Source organism: Numida meleagris, chromosome 2 (genome assembly GCF_002078875.1).
Source record: "Numida meleagris isolate 19003 breed g44 Domestic line chromosome 2, NumMel1.0, whole genome shotgun sequence".
In the NCBI taxonomy this organism is placed as follows: Eukaryota; Metazoa; Chordata; class Aves; order Galliformes; family Numididae; genus Numida; species Numida meleagris.
This window is the reverse complement of record NC_034410.1, coordinates 74,778,381-74,791,049: the sequence shown is the minus strand read 5'-3', so window position 1 is coordinate 74,791,049 and position 12,669 is coordinate 74,778,381. Positions and strand designations below refer to the sequence as shown.

The 12,669-nt window shown below is 36.4% G+C and overlaps 1 protein-coding gene across 9 annotated transcripts in view; it reads right to left on the bottom strand.

The window, feature by feature from the left end:
- DNAH5 (dynein axonemal heavy chain 5) overlaps nt 1-12,669 on the bottom strand; it is a 132,874-nt gene that overhangs the window by 98,732 nt on the left and 21,473 nt on the right. For 8 of the 9 annotated variants that reach the window (XR_002435124.1, XR_002435125.1, XR_002435126.1 and 5 more), the window contains 9 exons: nt 12,409-12,543; nt 10,670-10,754; nt 7,748-7,905; nt 5,853-6,074; nt 5,168-5,305; nt 2,901-3,077; nt 2,438-2,551; nt 1,102-1,209; nt 263-385 (listed from right to left, as the gene is read on the bottom strand). Coding sequence is in view for 6 of the 9 variants with exons in the window: in XM_021386852.1 (XP_021242527.1) it covers nt 263-385; nt 1,102-1,209; nt 2,438-2,551; nt 2,901-3,077; nt 5,168-5,305; nt 5,853-6,074; nt 7,748-7,905; nt 10,670-10,754; nt 12,409-12,543 (1,260 nt within the window). In the remaining 3 variants the exon portion in view is untranslated. Of the gene's footprint in view, nt 1-262; nt 386-1,101; nt 1,210-2,437; nt 2,552-2,900; nt 3,078-5,167; nt 5,306-5,852; nt 6,075-7,747; nt 7,906-8,923; nt 9,164-10,669; nt 10,755-12,408; nt 12,544-12,669 lie in introns of those variants that run through there. The other variant, XM_021386856.1, reaches the window with a different exon arrangement.

Sequence of the window (12,669 nt, the reverse complement as noted above, 5' to 3'; positions counted from 1 at the left end):
AAAAAAAACAAGTAAATGTCATTGAAGAGGCATAGTTAAGTTACCGTAAGTATGGAAATCCTGTTTCCAGAAGATCATCAGACACTGGACTAAATTTTCCATTAGCTCTAACAAAAACAACCCAGCATTAAAGGGTATTTTTGATTTGCTTCATTTTCCTTCATGATAACATTCCTTCCTTGTATAAAATTAACAGTTTTGCTAATCATGCTCACTTAAATCTCAATTTATATTCTGTTTTTCTCATGCCCTTTCTACCTACCTGTTTAAGCTGAATGGCTGCATGTAGTTTTTCCAGAACTCTGTCCTGAGGTTGATTCCAGATGGTGGCAGTATCATTGTTGGTGATATAAGATTTACATGCTGTGATCATCTGAGTGGTGACCTAAAAGCAGTTTTAACCTTGTGAAAAATCACTTCAAGGCAAAGCACTCTGACCATTCTTTCAGTCTCATTCCATACCTCTGAGTCCATTGGCCTAAGACCTGCAAATTAGCAATACCAAACACCAGGAACACAGACCAGATGCCTCTTTGCAGTATCCAGCCTGTAGATTACTACACTGCCACAGTGTTGTTGGTTAGCTACACTCACTCCAATTCTGAACACCTTGTATCAACCTTAAAATGACACTGAGGAGTAAAAATTCATAAGATTTTGGCACTTCTGAAATAAAAGGTAAGCGAAAGGTCCATGAGACCATGATAATAAAAGAACAAGTTGTCCCTCCAACTCCAGTTCTTTCTTCAAGCAATCTAAAGGAGGTGGGAGTCTAAAGGTTATGTTAACATGAGCACTTTTGCAAAGCATAGTTTGCTGTAGGAAAAAAATCGTTTTAATAAAAAAGTTCTCAGATTTACATATGTCAGGTTTGAGATTAGCCCTGATTTTCAAGAAGCATGAGATAATTCTTGCAATTCCAAGTTATTCCCAGTAAAATTAGTTCTAACTTCAAAGAAGGTTTATCACCATTTCCAATTCTCTCTACATTCAAAAAATAGCATTATACTGACCAACAGACTAGTTCTTCAATTGATTTTTCCCTTTGTATTCTCTCTCACTCAACCAAGAACAAAAAATTTTCACCCTGTCTGCACTTACCTTCACAAACAATGAGGAGATCTTTTCAGAGGTATTGTAATACAGTGAGACACTCTGAATCATTTTAATTGCATTTATAAGCCCTGGAATAGCATCCACCATGGACACCTGCAAAGAAATACACAGTATCTGAACTTAGCAAAATATTGCCATTACCATATATTAGCTCAACACCTGTTTAGAGAATCCATGAGAGTTATAAGCAAAGTATTTCTAACGTGTCTGACTCTGTTTCCCTGGGCCTCTCCTGTAGTGAATCCTGCCCTACCTCACCATCTCTACAAGTCCAATTTTGGGAAAATAATTTTGACACAAGCTTGGCTGGAAGAACTCCAGTCAGTGAGATAAATATGACAGTGACAAGGGCCTCTTCCAAATTAATGAACATTGCATTAAGCCTCATGGCCTCTCAATGACTGAACAATTTTCTTGCAGTACTGGTATTTAGAACAAAATCTGCAAAGGGGAGCACAGAGCAGATAAAGTTCAGCAGGCCCTGCTCAGTGCCAGTAGCAAGCATATCCACCTCAACTTTAACATATCAGTCTCTCATCAGTGAGCCTCAAATACTAGACTCAAAATCACCAAAGCAGAACAGTTTTATTACTGTGCCACAATGGGAAATAAACAGACTGCATCACGAGTCACATCAGGGTTGCCCAAGAGCACAGTTCAGAGGCAATTTCACTTTAGGAAAAAGTATATATTGAGAGAGAGATTGGCAGTCAAAGCTTTGAATCTTCAGGGTTTCTCATCATATTTCTCTGACTAGCAAGACATACACAGTCAGTTACATAACTAATTTTAACAAACGCAACCACTTGCCACCTACTATAGCAATTAATACAATCATGAAAATCCTTCCTCCTATCCTGTACACTACATTTACTATGTTATGCTTGCATCATCCTGTTTCTATGGTACAGGAAGGTTATTTATATTTCTACTTTAATATTTATCTAACCATATTTATATTTCCTAAACAAACAAGCTGTAAATTGCCCTATAAATGTTAACTTAAGCATGACCTGTCCACCAACTCAAAGAGAAAAACACAACCTTCCTCTTCTACAGTGTTTGTTGTTTTTTTTTAATTTTCAAATATTTTACTTCCTCACATAGTACAGAATACAGTTTCATCATTAGACTGAAATCTTTTATAACCAGAAATTCTCACTAGGCAACTTTAAGCATATCTGAACAGTTTCAAACTGAATATGCATAACCAAACTGCTATCTAACTATGCAATTTCCAGACTGATTCTATAAATAACAAACTACATTCATTTCAGTTGTCTCCAGAGATTAATGATAAGATTTTAAAAGTTTTGCTTACAGGGTCAGTGTTGTATAATGGGTCACAATGTTTTTCCAGAGAATAGAGATATCTCACATTATCTTTAGCTTCATTTACTGCATCTGTGATGCGAATGTCCAATGCTCTCCAATTCTAAGAATAGAAAGTTTGAAGAATAATAATAATTTTAAATCATACATTTCAGAAATACTATTTTGACCACACAATTTTGAGATCATCCTTTTTTGTCATTAACCTTTAAATTAATTTGAAAGCACAGATCTTGTATTTTAGACGAAGAGGGTTCCCAGTCATTTCCAAGAAATTAAACTAGATTTAAAATGCGTATATTTAAAGGGGGGAATATGTAAGGCAGAGGAAAACAGAAATCAAAGATATTTCAGTATTTTGTCCACCGGCAACATTATATACATTACCAAAAGGAACTCAGTTACACAGAAAATTTCTAGTCTTTACATCTGTCATAATTCAAAACAGAAACCTTCAGCAGCTTGGATTTAGCAGCAGTGAGTACTCCAAGCACTGCTTTCACATCTGGGCTCTTCAGCTGGTCCATAAGGTAGTTGAATTTAGACAATCTTTTTTTCCAGTAATCAAGCTCTGCTCGCGGTCCAAGGTTGTCAGCTTCCTTTCTCAACTGGTCATTTTCTGCAAGAATCTTTTATCATACAATAATATTACTGATAGATACTAACACTTTTATCTGTATGGATAGGCTGGTTTAATTCATAATTTAATTCCCAGGATTAACTCCTGTGATAAATTACCTAGCCTAGCCACCATCTAACATACTCAGTCCTTTAATTTTGTATGGCCTTCTTCTGGTTTGAGTTTTGAGTTTGCATTTTCATTAGAGTTTGAGTTTTAAGTGTCTCAAGAATGCTGTCACAGAAATTTTCTGCAAATAATCTACAAAGCTGGTTTCATAGTATGGTTTTGACCATTAAGAATAGTATTCACTGTAATATTGTGTTCCTTTTGCTTTCATTAAATCCAGTAGGAATCACAAATTGTTTTCCATTCCGATTTCTTGGCTTAGGTGAATCTTTCTAGTAGTCCATTTGTTCCAAGAGTATATTACAAAGTAGATAGATAACTCAGTAACTATAACATAATCACAGTCAGAATATTTTCTCTAATGTAATATGGACAGATGGAAATTACAGTAAATGTTGAAGTATGAATAGGAAGGAGCATAATTACTGTGATCCTTATCTAGTGGGTATGGCTATCATACTCTGCTTTTCTACTCTTCCCTAGCACGAACTTTTTCCCATTGCCAGAGAGATGGTATTGGTTTAAACGGATCTTCAATTTCACTCAATAATGTTGGTTCTTAGAATAATTTGTTTATAAAGGATGAAGCCATGCTCATAACAGGAAATGTAAATTCAAGCCCATTGGAAAACAAGACAATATGGGAAAAAGTCTACATTAATAAGTTATTACAAACTTAAATATAGATAAGGCTCTGCTTGCTCATATTTTTCACTGTAATAAAGGCTTTGCTTTCCCAAAAAAAAAGCAGAAAATAACTAGAAAAAACTTCTGTCCAACCAAAAGTTATGCTTCCAATTTCTCAGACAGTAAAGAACAAAAATCATTTCATGCAAGCTCAAAAGAAGCCTCTCTTATTTCTCCAGTTTGCAAGTAAATCTAGAAGTCTCAAGTTTGGCATTAAATCCATAATTCTAAGAAGGAAAGTATCTAAACACTCATGCTTTCAGCAATAAAATAGCACGTAACTGAAATCCCTCAATAACATCTGGGTTCATCAGACTAACAATTTTTCTTGCTATGCTAAATTAATGCAAATGCTTTAACAACTTTTTTTTCTTATTTGGCAATAAATGGGTAGTTAGAGGAAGTAGAGTAAATCTTTTGGTAGAAGTGCAGTTCACTGTGACACGATCTCCCCATCAGATTCAGCTTATAAATTCAAGATATTTGGGGGGTTTCATTTTCTTTTTTAAATTCCTTCTTTTTAAGAGGAATAGGCCTTAGTAAATACATAGAAGTCTTCCATGGAGCTAATTTCTTAATTTGAAAATAAACATACTTCTATGAAAAAAAAAAAACGGCAATAATTTCTATACATAGAACAGAGAATAAGATATCAACTAAATTTTCATTTTCCAAACTTCAGTTACTCACGCTGCCCCCTTCCTTAATGTTTGCCTGTATAAAAACTACAGAAAATGTTTCCCTGGGTTTTTGAGTTTTACCTTGAATGGATTGCTCTTGAAGTATAAATCACAGGAACCTGATATTAATTTCATGCAAAAAAAATAAACAGTGGATAGCTTCATTTCTTTGAGAAGAGGACTCTAGGAGCTGTGCCATGCAGACTATAATAAGCCTGCTTCTGAGATTAAAAAAATATTGCAGTTACAAATCTGATATCTACTCTTTAATTTTATCTGCACTTATAAAAAGTACACTGACTTTACACTACTTTTAACCATGTGAAGAGGTTTCATCAATGCATGGATGAGGCAATTAGCAATAACAGGGAACTAAGCCTCCAAATAAAATTGTACTTTTCATATGAAAATGCATGGAAAAAGCTCTTTGTAATGCTGTAATTTAGAAATGAAAGCACACAAAACATGCCAACAATAACTTAAGATATAGGGATCAATCTCATTTATGTTTACAGAAACGTAGCTAGCTATATGCCAACAAGATTAACTTCAACATCTTTAATATGCAAATGTAGTCATATTTCACATCCGTCCAGCGTATTACCTGTTGAATCTGTTTGGTCCATCCTTTCATGCAGACTTCTATTTTCTCAAGGCTTTCCATGCTGTTAGCAACCATCAGATAATCTGAAGGTCCTTTCAGATTTTTCAGATCATAAGTTTCACATTTCTTCAGACTGATCTACAACACAAGTTAAAGAACTCCAAAATGCTGAAATATTTGTGACAAATAATCCAGGAACTTTACAGAGACTGTTTTTTTTTTTTTTACTAAGGGTATCTCACTTCATATTCCCACTTCAATTTAAATTAAACTGTTTTGAGCCTAGAACTGGACTCTAGAATCTGAACAACTCACCGGCCCAGCAGCTGTGCTTCCTTGTCATTTCTTTCACAAAGACTTAACAGTTGAAGTAACTATTTTACCTTAATTCTTCTTGGTTTAAGAAAGGCCACTAAAGAAGTGAATAGCTCAAAAGAACTGGCACCAGAAAGAAGAAAAACAGAAACTGCTGCAGAACTGTTAAAGCCATAAACTTACACTAATATTAAAGCTGCAGATCCATGTATAACAAGTTACTGATGACAACAAGCAATACATTGTTTCTTTTCCCCAGCTTAACAAAAGCAATTTTTACAAGTATTCAACAAAAACAGTAAACTCAAGAACTCCAGACCAAGACATTCCATAGCTAGCTTGTTTCCTAGTTACTGCTTGAATATGTTACCTTCTCCAGCAGACTTTGCTGAGTTCCTGAGAGCACACTAACAAATGATTCAAGGGAAGTGAGGAACTCTTTCTTAATACTGTCATTCTGTTGATGTTCACCAAGTTCAACCCAGCCATAGTCCGTAATTTGTAAGGCTGGAATGAAGATTTCTGATATCAGCTGCTCAACACTTTTTAGTAAGCCATCTCGGCCTACATCCATCATATTAAAATTTACTTCCTGTAAAAGACATGAAATAAATATTAAAATGGAAAATAATATTCTGTCAGCATGTTTTTTTTTCCAGTCCTATTGCTTAAGCATCTCAAAAATTACAAGTATGTGTAAGCGCTCTACTGTTTAATGCAGTATCAAGAAGAATTCTTCCTAGCGTGGTCTGCGAGATTTGCAGAGGGTCATAGTTTGACATAAAAACTGAAGAAAATTCCGAAATATAATTTTATAAGAGACCTCAGTTTATAAAGCTCAGTTTATATGGAGAAGCAAAAGGATTCCAGCCTGCCTCATGTAAAGCTACCCAGGTAATATTTTTGAACAATATATTCATTCATATATGTGTGTATATATTTAGAAATATATAACAGATATATATATAGATACCAAAAGAATTACAAACTACAATTGCTTCTGATTTCCAGTTGCCCAAAGGTTCTGGTCTAGGAAGGATACCTTTATCCAGCTGGAGAGAGAACAATTCACAAAATATTTGCTTTTTAGATATTCTGAAGAAGACTGAAGATTTCTAAGGTAAACTACATGAATCTGCCAACTGTTTTCTCTTTCTAATAAAGTACCACAGGAAATTTTCAGCAACATAACTTAACACCAAACAAACTGTATTAAAGAGTCACATATTAGATGTTTCTTCAGACATATTGTTTTTACTCTTCAACTTGTCTTTCCTACTTTTAAGGTATTATTTATTATCATTAAGGGCTATATAATTGTGAAGAACTCTGCTGCAGAAATCATTCAGACGCAATTATCAGCTTGGAAACACTGTTAAAGCAAAAATCTTTAAATGTTACAAAGTATACGATTAAATAAAAACCCAAGTCAGACCCTTTAAAACCAAAAAAAAAAAAAAAACCCAACCAAACAAAAAAAAAATTCACCACGTTAAGTCAAGTACAAAAATTTAAATATATATATACATATCAAATAAAAATCTGGTGATGACAGCCAACTCATCCATTCTTTGCTCTTATTCTTTGCTCTTATAGTTCTTGCCTACTTGGGTAAAAATAACATAAAAAGATGTTCCTAAAAGAGATGGGGGAAGTTAAAACTTGCTGGCTTAGCAGTTGTACTTGAAAGTTTCCATTTCAAAGCATATATAAAGTTTTGCACAATGTTAAATTCTCATTTAGCTCATCATTCTTATTTTAGCACTCTGATTACTTCTTCTAAAAGTATAGGATTCTCTACATTTTATTCTGTGCTCCCAACTGCTAGGATAACTTGTACTGCACTTGATTCAGCTTTATCCACATTGGACTGACACAGATTTAATGAGTCTTTCACCAGTAATAAGTTTTTTGTGTATAACTTGTATATACACTCATAAAAATAAAAGCATGTTTGTTCAATGTAGAAGGCAGCACTGCTTGAAAAACTTGATACTTAGGTGTTGACCAGTTACTTTTTGTCATCTTGGATGATCATAAATTTTTGTAGCACCATTTCTTCACAATGATAGACTTCAAGCTGCTGCCACTCAACTGTGTCAGTTTTTCTATCCATTTTGCCTTGCATTTCATCTAGCCAAACTGCCTTTTTGCTCATTTCACCATTTAAAGGCTGTCAAGTTATGTACTGATAGTAAATAGCCCAAGACAAAATATAATTTTCAACAAGATTATGCACAAAGAACGGCAGACACTAACTCTCACCTGATAGATATTCTCAGTTGTGATGGCTTTCAGAAGACTAGATCTAATGAAGAAAATACATACACCAGTTAAAGCAACTTCTTTCCCCTCTGTCACAAATACTTTAGGTTTCTTCCGCTTTGTCAAGTGACAGTTCATTCCTGGAAAGCTAAAATGCTCTGTAGGTTGAAATAAAACAAATATTTAAAAAACACTGATTATTTATTCAAAGAAAAACTTCCTAAACTGTGCATCTATGAGCCCCAATCCCCTGGTGCATCACCACGACTTCCCAAGGAAGGTATGCAGCACCTAAAGTCCTCAAAGCGCCTTTAGAATTATTTCACCTCATTTTGCCATTTTCGTATCCAAAGCCTTTTCTTTCTATCTGTTTATCTGCTTTCTGCTCATTCTAAAAAAAGCTTCAGGGTTAAGGTCCTCTTGCATGGCAATCCCTTTTCATTGTGTAGTTGCAGATAATGCCCTATTGCTTAAAAAAAAAAAAAATCAGCAAACGTAGTTTACCTCAAATGAGCCGCTATCAACGGTCTTTCCTTAAGAAAATGCAGACCTAAGTCTAATACAGAAAAACAAAAGTAGAGTATTTCTGGAAACAAGGAGTGTCATGCCACAGAAGACTCTTGGGGCAAAAACAAAAATGAGAGAATTACAAGGGCTTTCCTGCCTTTTCTTCTTCCCCAAACATGAATATGCTGCTCACAGGTTTACGGTGTTGGTAACATTTGTTAAGAGTCACCAAGAAGCAGCAGTGTCTTAAATTCTTAGTGTTTTGACCACGTTATTTTTCTGTTAGTGGTTTTCCAGTATTGCCTCAGAGAAAAATTCACACATGCACACACACACTTATTTTTCAGTGAATCACTGTAATAATAAAAAGATTTTTTTAAAAAGTTGTTGGTATCTGTAATTAACGGACACCATCCAACCAAGGCAAAATGTAACAGTGCTGCTCCCCCTTTCTTGTTCAGTCATATGATCTGAGTTCCAGAGATCCCCATTTTGGATCACGTGCCCATACATATGTCCCCTCCCTTTTGTTCACATAATCTTCTTCTTTCCATTCTTCTGAAGAAGTTTTTTGTTTACCTCACAAGTACACCACCTAAACAGTCTTGACTCAGAAATTTTTATTAATTTGATTTATCATTAGTTAACAAAAACTTTCACAATCCTCACACTTCAGTAATTTCAGAGGCCAGATCATCAACAGGCACCCATTTTCAGGACATCCCCATGATGTATAAAGATACAGTAGGTATTCTGTGATATCTTCAGAAGAGATGTGCTGTTACTGAAAAGCGTGGTAGAAGCTGTTGAGCTGCCAGTTAAAAGTCACACTCAGAACACTGCAAAAACGTGATCAGACATGTCTCTCAGGCCACCACAGACATACTGGGAACATCAGCAATCAGGATGGCTTCCATATATTCAAAGAGAGATCTCTAAAATAAAAAAAAATAGATATTTCACATCCTGGAAGAGACGACTCTCCTCAACTCCTAAGTACAGTTGGCTTTCCCAGAGATGGCTTTCATTCATAGCTGTTTCCAAAGATGTGCCAAATTGAAGCAGAACTGGTTCCAGCACAGACCAGCACTGAAAGAACTCTGTTCATCCAGATAACTCTGCTTTTGGTTACTGTTGAGCCAGTACTACCCTACTTTCCCATACAAAGGAATGGGCACAGTTACATATATGAACTCCTTTCCTGCAACAGTGTAATGTCAATGGGTCACCATCATCGCTGGAAAAGCTGTGGGACTATCAATTTGCTACTGAATCCTTATTCAGCAAGCTGGTTGTAATGCTGGATGACTGATGTATATATAAAGGCAGAGAAGGAACTGTGACCTCTACTGTGTCTTCATTGAGTTGTTTCTCATTTACACCTATGACAGACTATCTTCACGCTGTTCCACAAATCTGTTCTGCAAAGACCCAGCCAGGTAGTCACTCTAAATGGTGACAGTAATAAAGAGCTGAAGCCCTGATGGCAGAGACTAGCAGAACTGTTGGGACCATTCCCTATCAATACATTTGTACAGAAAAGCTGTTGTTTAGATGGAGAAAAGCAAGCCCATGAAACAAAATACTTCCATCTGATGAGCTCCTCAGCAACAAGGACCTGTAACCTGGTTATTATCTATGTGTCAGCATTTCTGAAAGAAATCTAGGTAGCAACTGGAGCACTTCTGGGACATGTCAAAGACCGGCAATAAACCAACACAAGAACAGTTGAATGGGTGGGCAAGGAAGTGCTAAGCATGCACGCTAACAGCTATGTCTTTTCTTGTACATCCAGGGTAAATAAGTGGGACTCTGAAGTCCCATGAGGCCCCTGGCTGGTTCCAGTGGGAACAGCATTGGATGCTCTGTGACAGAACCCATGAGCGAAGGAAGGATGTCCTCATCACACGAATCCCAAGATGCTTCCAGGGTAAGTGAAAAGGCGGCCTCCCCAAGAACTGTGGTAAAGTGGGGAGTCCTGGGGAAGGGGATGAGAACAGAAGTGAAAAAAGAGGCCTTGTGACCCTAAACAGGGGCCTCCTGAAGCAGTTTGTCATGTGACATGACTATTTGAGTGGACAGTCATGTGCAAAGAAACAGGGAGGGTTTCCAGGACAAACTGATGGTGTGACTGGAAGGGAGGGGGTAGAACACCTGTCACTGTTCACCTTGTGTGAAAGTTGCCCTTTAACTATCAAAAAGCAGTACCTTGCTGTTGCATACTAGCAGTATGTAGAAGCACACTAATAAGCTTCAGTAATTCATCAGTCATTCATGATCAAGGACAGGTATCCCTGTGTAACCAAACCTGACTTGCTTTAAGCCCAAGTTAATAAAAATGTTACCAATCTTTATTCTTTGCACACCTACTCAGAAGAAAGACAACATGTTGCAGTAAACCCTAAGTAGCTTTACCTGTATCAGTTGCCTCCACATCTTGATAGTAGAACATCAGATGGCGCAGACCTCCTGGGTCCAAGAATTTGTCAATGCGCTCTATCTGTTTGAGACGATGTGAAAGTATTTATGCCTGGCACATCCACTACAAAAATTGTATGTGCTCAGATTTTTAGCAAAAAGTACTGACAAACACACATCATATTATCATTGTCCAGTATTAACATTACACTAGGACCAGTAACTACCTTCTAAAAAAAAAAAAAAGAAATAAAGTTGTTTTTTTCCTTTAGTTGCACACACTACTTAATTGAATAATTTGATTTTTTTCCATGCTGAGCATAGTTGAATATAGTTAGGCCATGTTCCAATTTACTGAAACCACTTATGCACATGCTGTGCACCATCTCTCAAACAGAGGGCATTTCTTCATTTGCAGAAGAGCAGCAGCACCTCACTGAAGTCCCTCCTCCATGTTATTCTTGCCGTCATTCAGCTAACTAGCTGAAAACAAAAAGCATATATTCCATAACACAGCAACAGGGAAAGCCTTTACTTATTTATATTTTAAGCATCACTTGAATTTTGCAGTTCTCCATCAATCTCAGGAGGTCATCGGTCTTCCTTGAACTATGCATTGGTAGTGCAGTCCAGGAATCTCATGTAGAGGCTACACAGGACTTGGAAGAAAGTTAATTGGTGTATGTCTAGGAAATTTTGGCTGAGCCCTCCAGCAAGGTCAAAACAACTAATAAAATTGTTAAATAAAGTGTAGTAACACTTTATTCAAGAGTATTTTTCTAGTATAACAGCTGGAAATATTTTCTTAATCTGACAATTATTCTCAGGCAATATAATTTGTCAGGAAACCCACCTAGAGATAAAATGCCAAAAGGTTGAAACAAGTTCTGTGTTTTAACTTGTGTGACAGTGTTTAGCACAGCTCATTTTCCTGTTTCATACAGAATGACAGAATTGTTGGAAAGGGCCTTAAGAGATTGTTATGCTAACCTCACGTTTTGTCAATAATAGCTCAGCTCTTCCAAAGCCTTGCCCAAGCTGAGTCTCGAAAGTCTCCAAGGACAGAAATTCCACAGCCTACTTGGGTAACCTATTCCCACGTCACTTTATTTTCCTGGTGAAGAAGGGTCTCTTAGTGCACAATCTGCAACTTGTGGCTATTGCCCCTAGTTACATGAACTGCCACTGCTGAGAACAGTTTAGCTCTCTCCATAACTACTCTTCAAGCAGTTACAGGCAACTGCTTGACAGCCCTTCAATCACTTGTTCTGCCTCTTCTCATACTTCACATGCTTTAGGTCCCTGACCACCTTTGTAGTCTTCCACTGGATCTTCTCCAGTTTCTCAATATATTCATATTGAAATGAGAATACCTACATTTTAAAACTTAAGTTTAAAAACAAAGTGATTTATTTTCAAATCACAAAATACACCTCCAGTGCACGTAATGCTTACCCAGTACCAACACAAACACTTATGTATTTGGTGGGATCACTAGCCAGTCTATTTTGTCAAGTAGTTTTCAGCTGATTTAACTTCCTAAACTAGCTCACAATATAGTCTCACAAATGCTGGTAGCAGCCTAGTGTAAACAACATTAATATGCAGCCTAACATGGACACACTCTTCTGCATCTGTGAAACCACAAAGTCTGGCAACTATTTCACTAAGTATTTGATGATAGCATCAGTTTTAAAGCACCCTCTGAGCTTCATTTAGCAAATAAATCAGATTACCTGGTTACCATCAAGAATAGCTTCTTCTATTTCTGCTCTGTCAAGATTCACACAAGTGGCAACAGTATCCAGTAAGTAATCATGCCTGCCATCCAGCCGAGCACGTTTAGCCTCCCTTTCCTCCTTCAGCTTTTGCTGTTATAAAAAACAAAGTGGACTACGAATTACTCGAAAATCAAAATTTTGAAGACAAACATAAGGAAAATCTTGGAATTTATTTTAAAAATGAACACTATTGCAGTCTTCCATGATTGTGGTTGA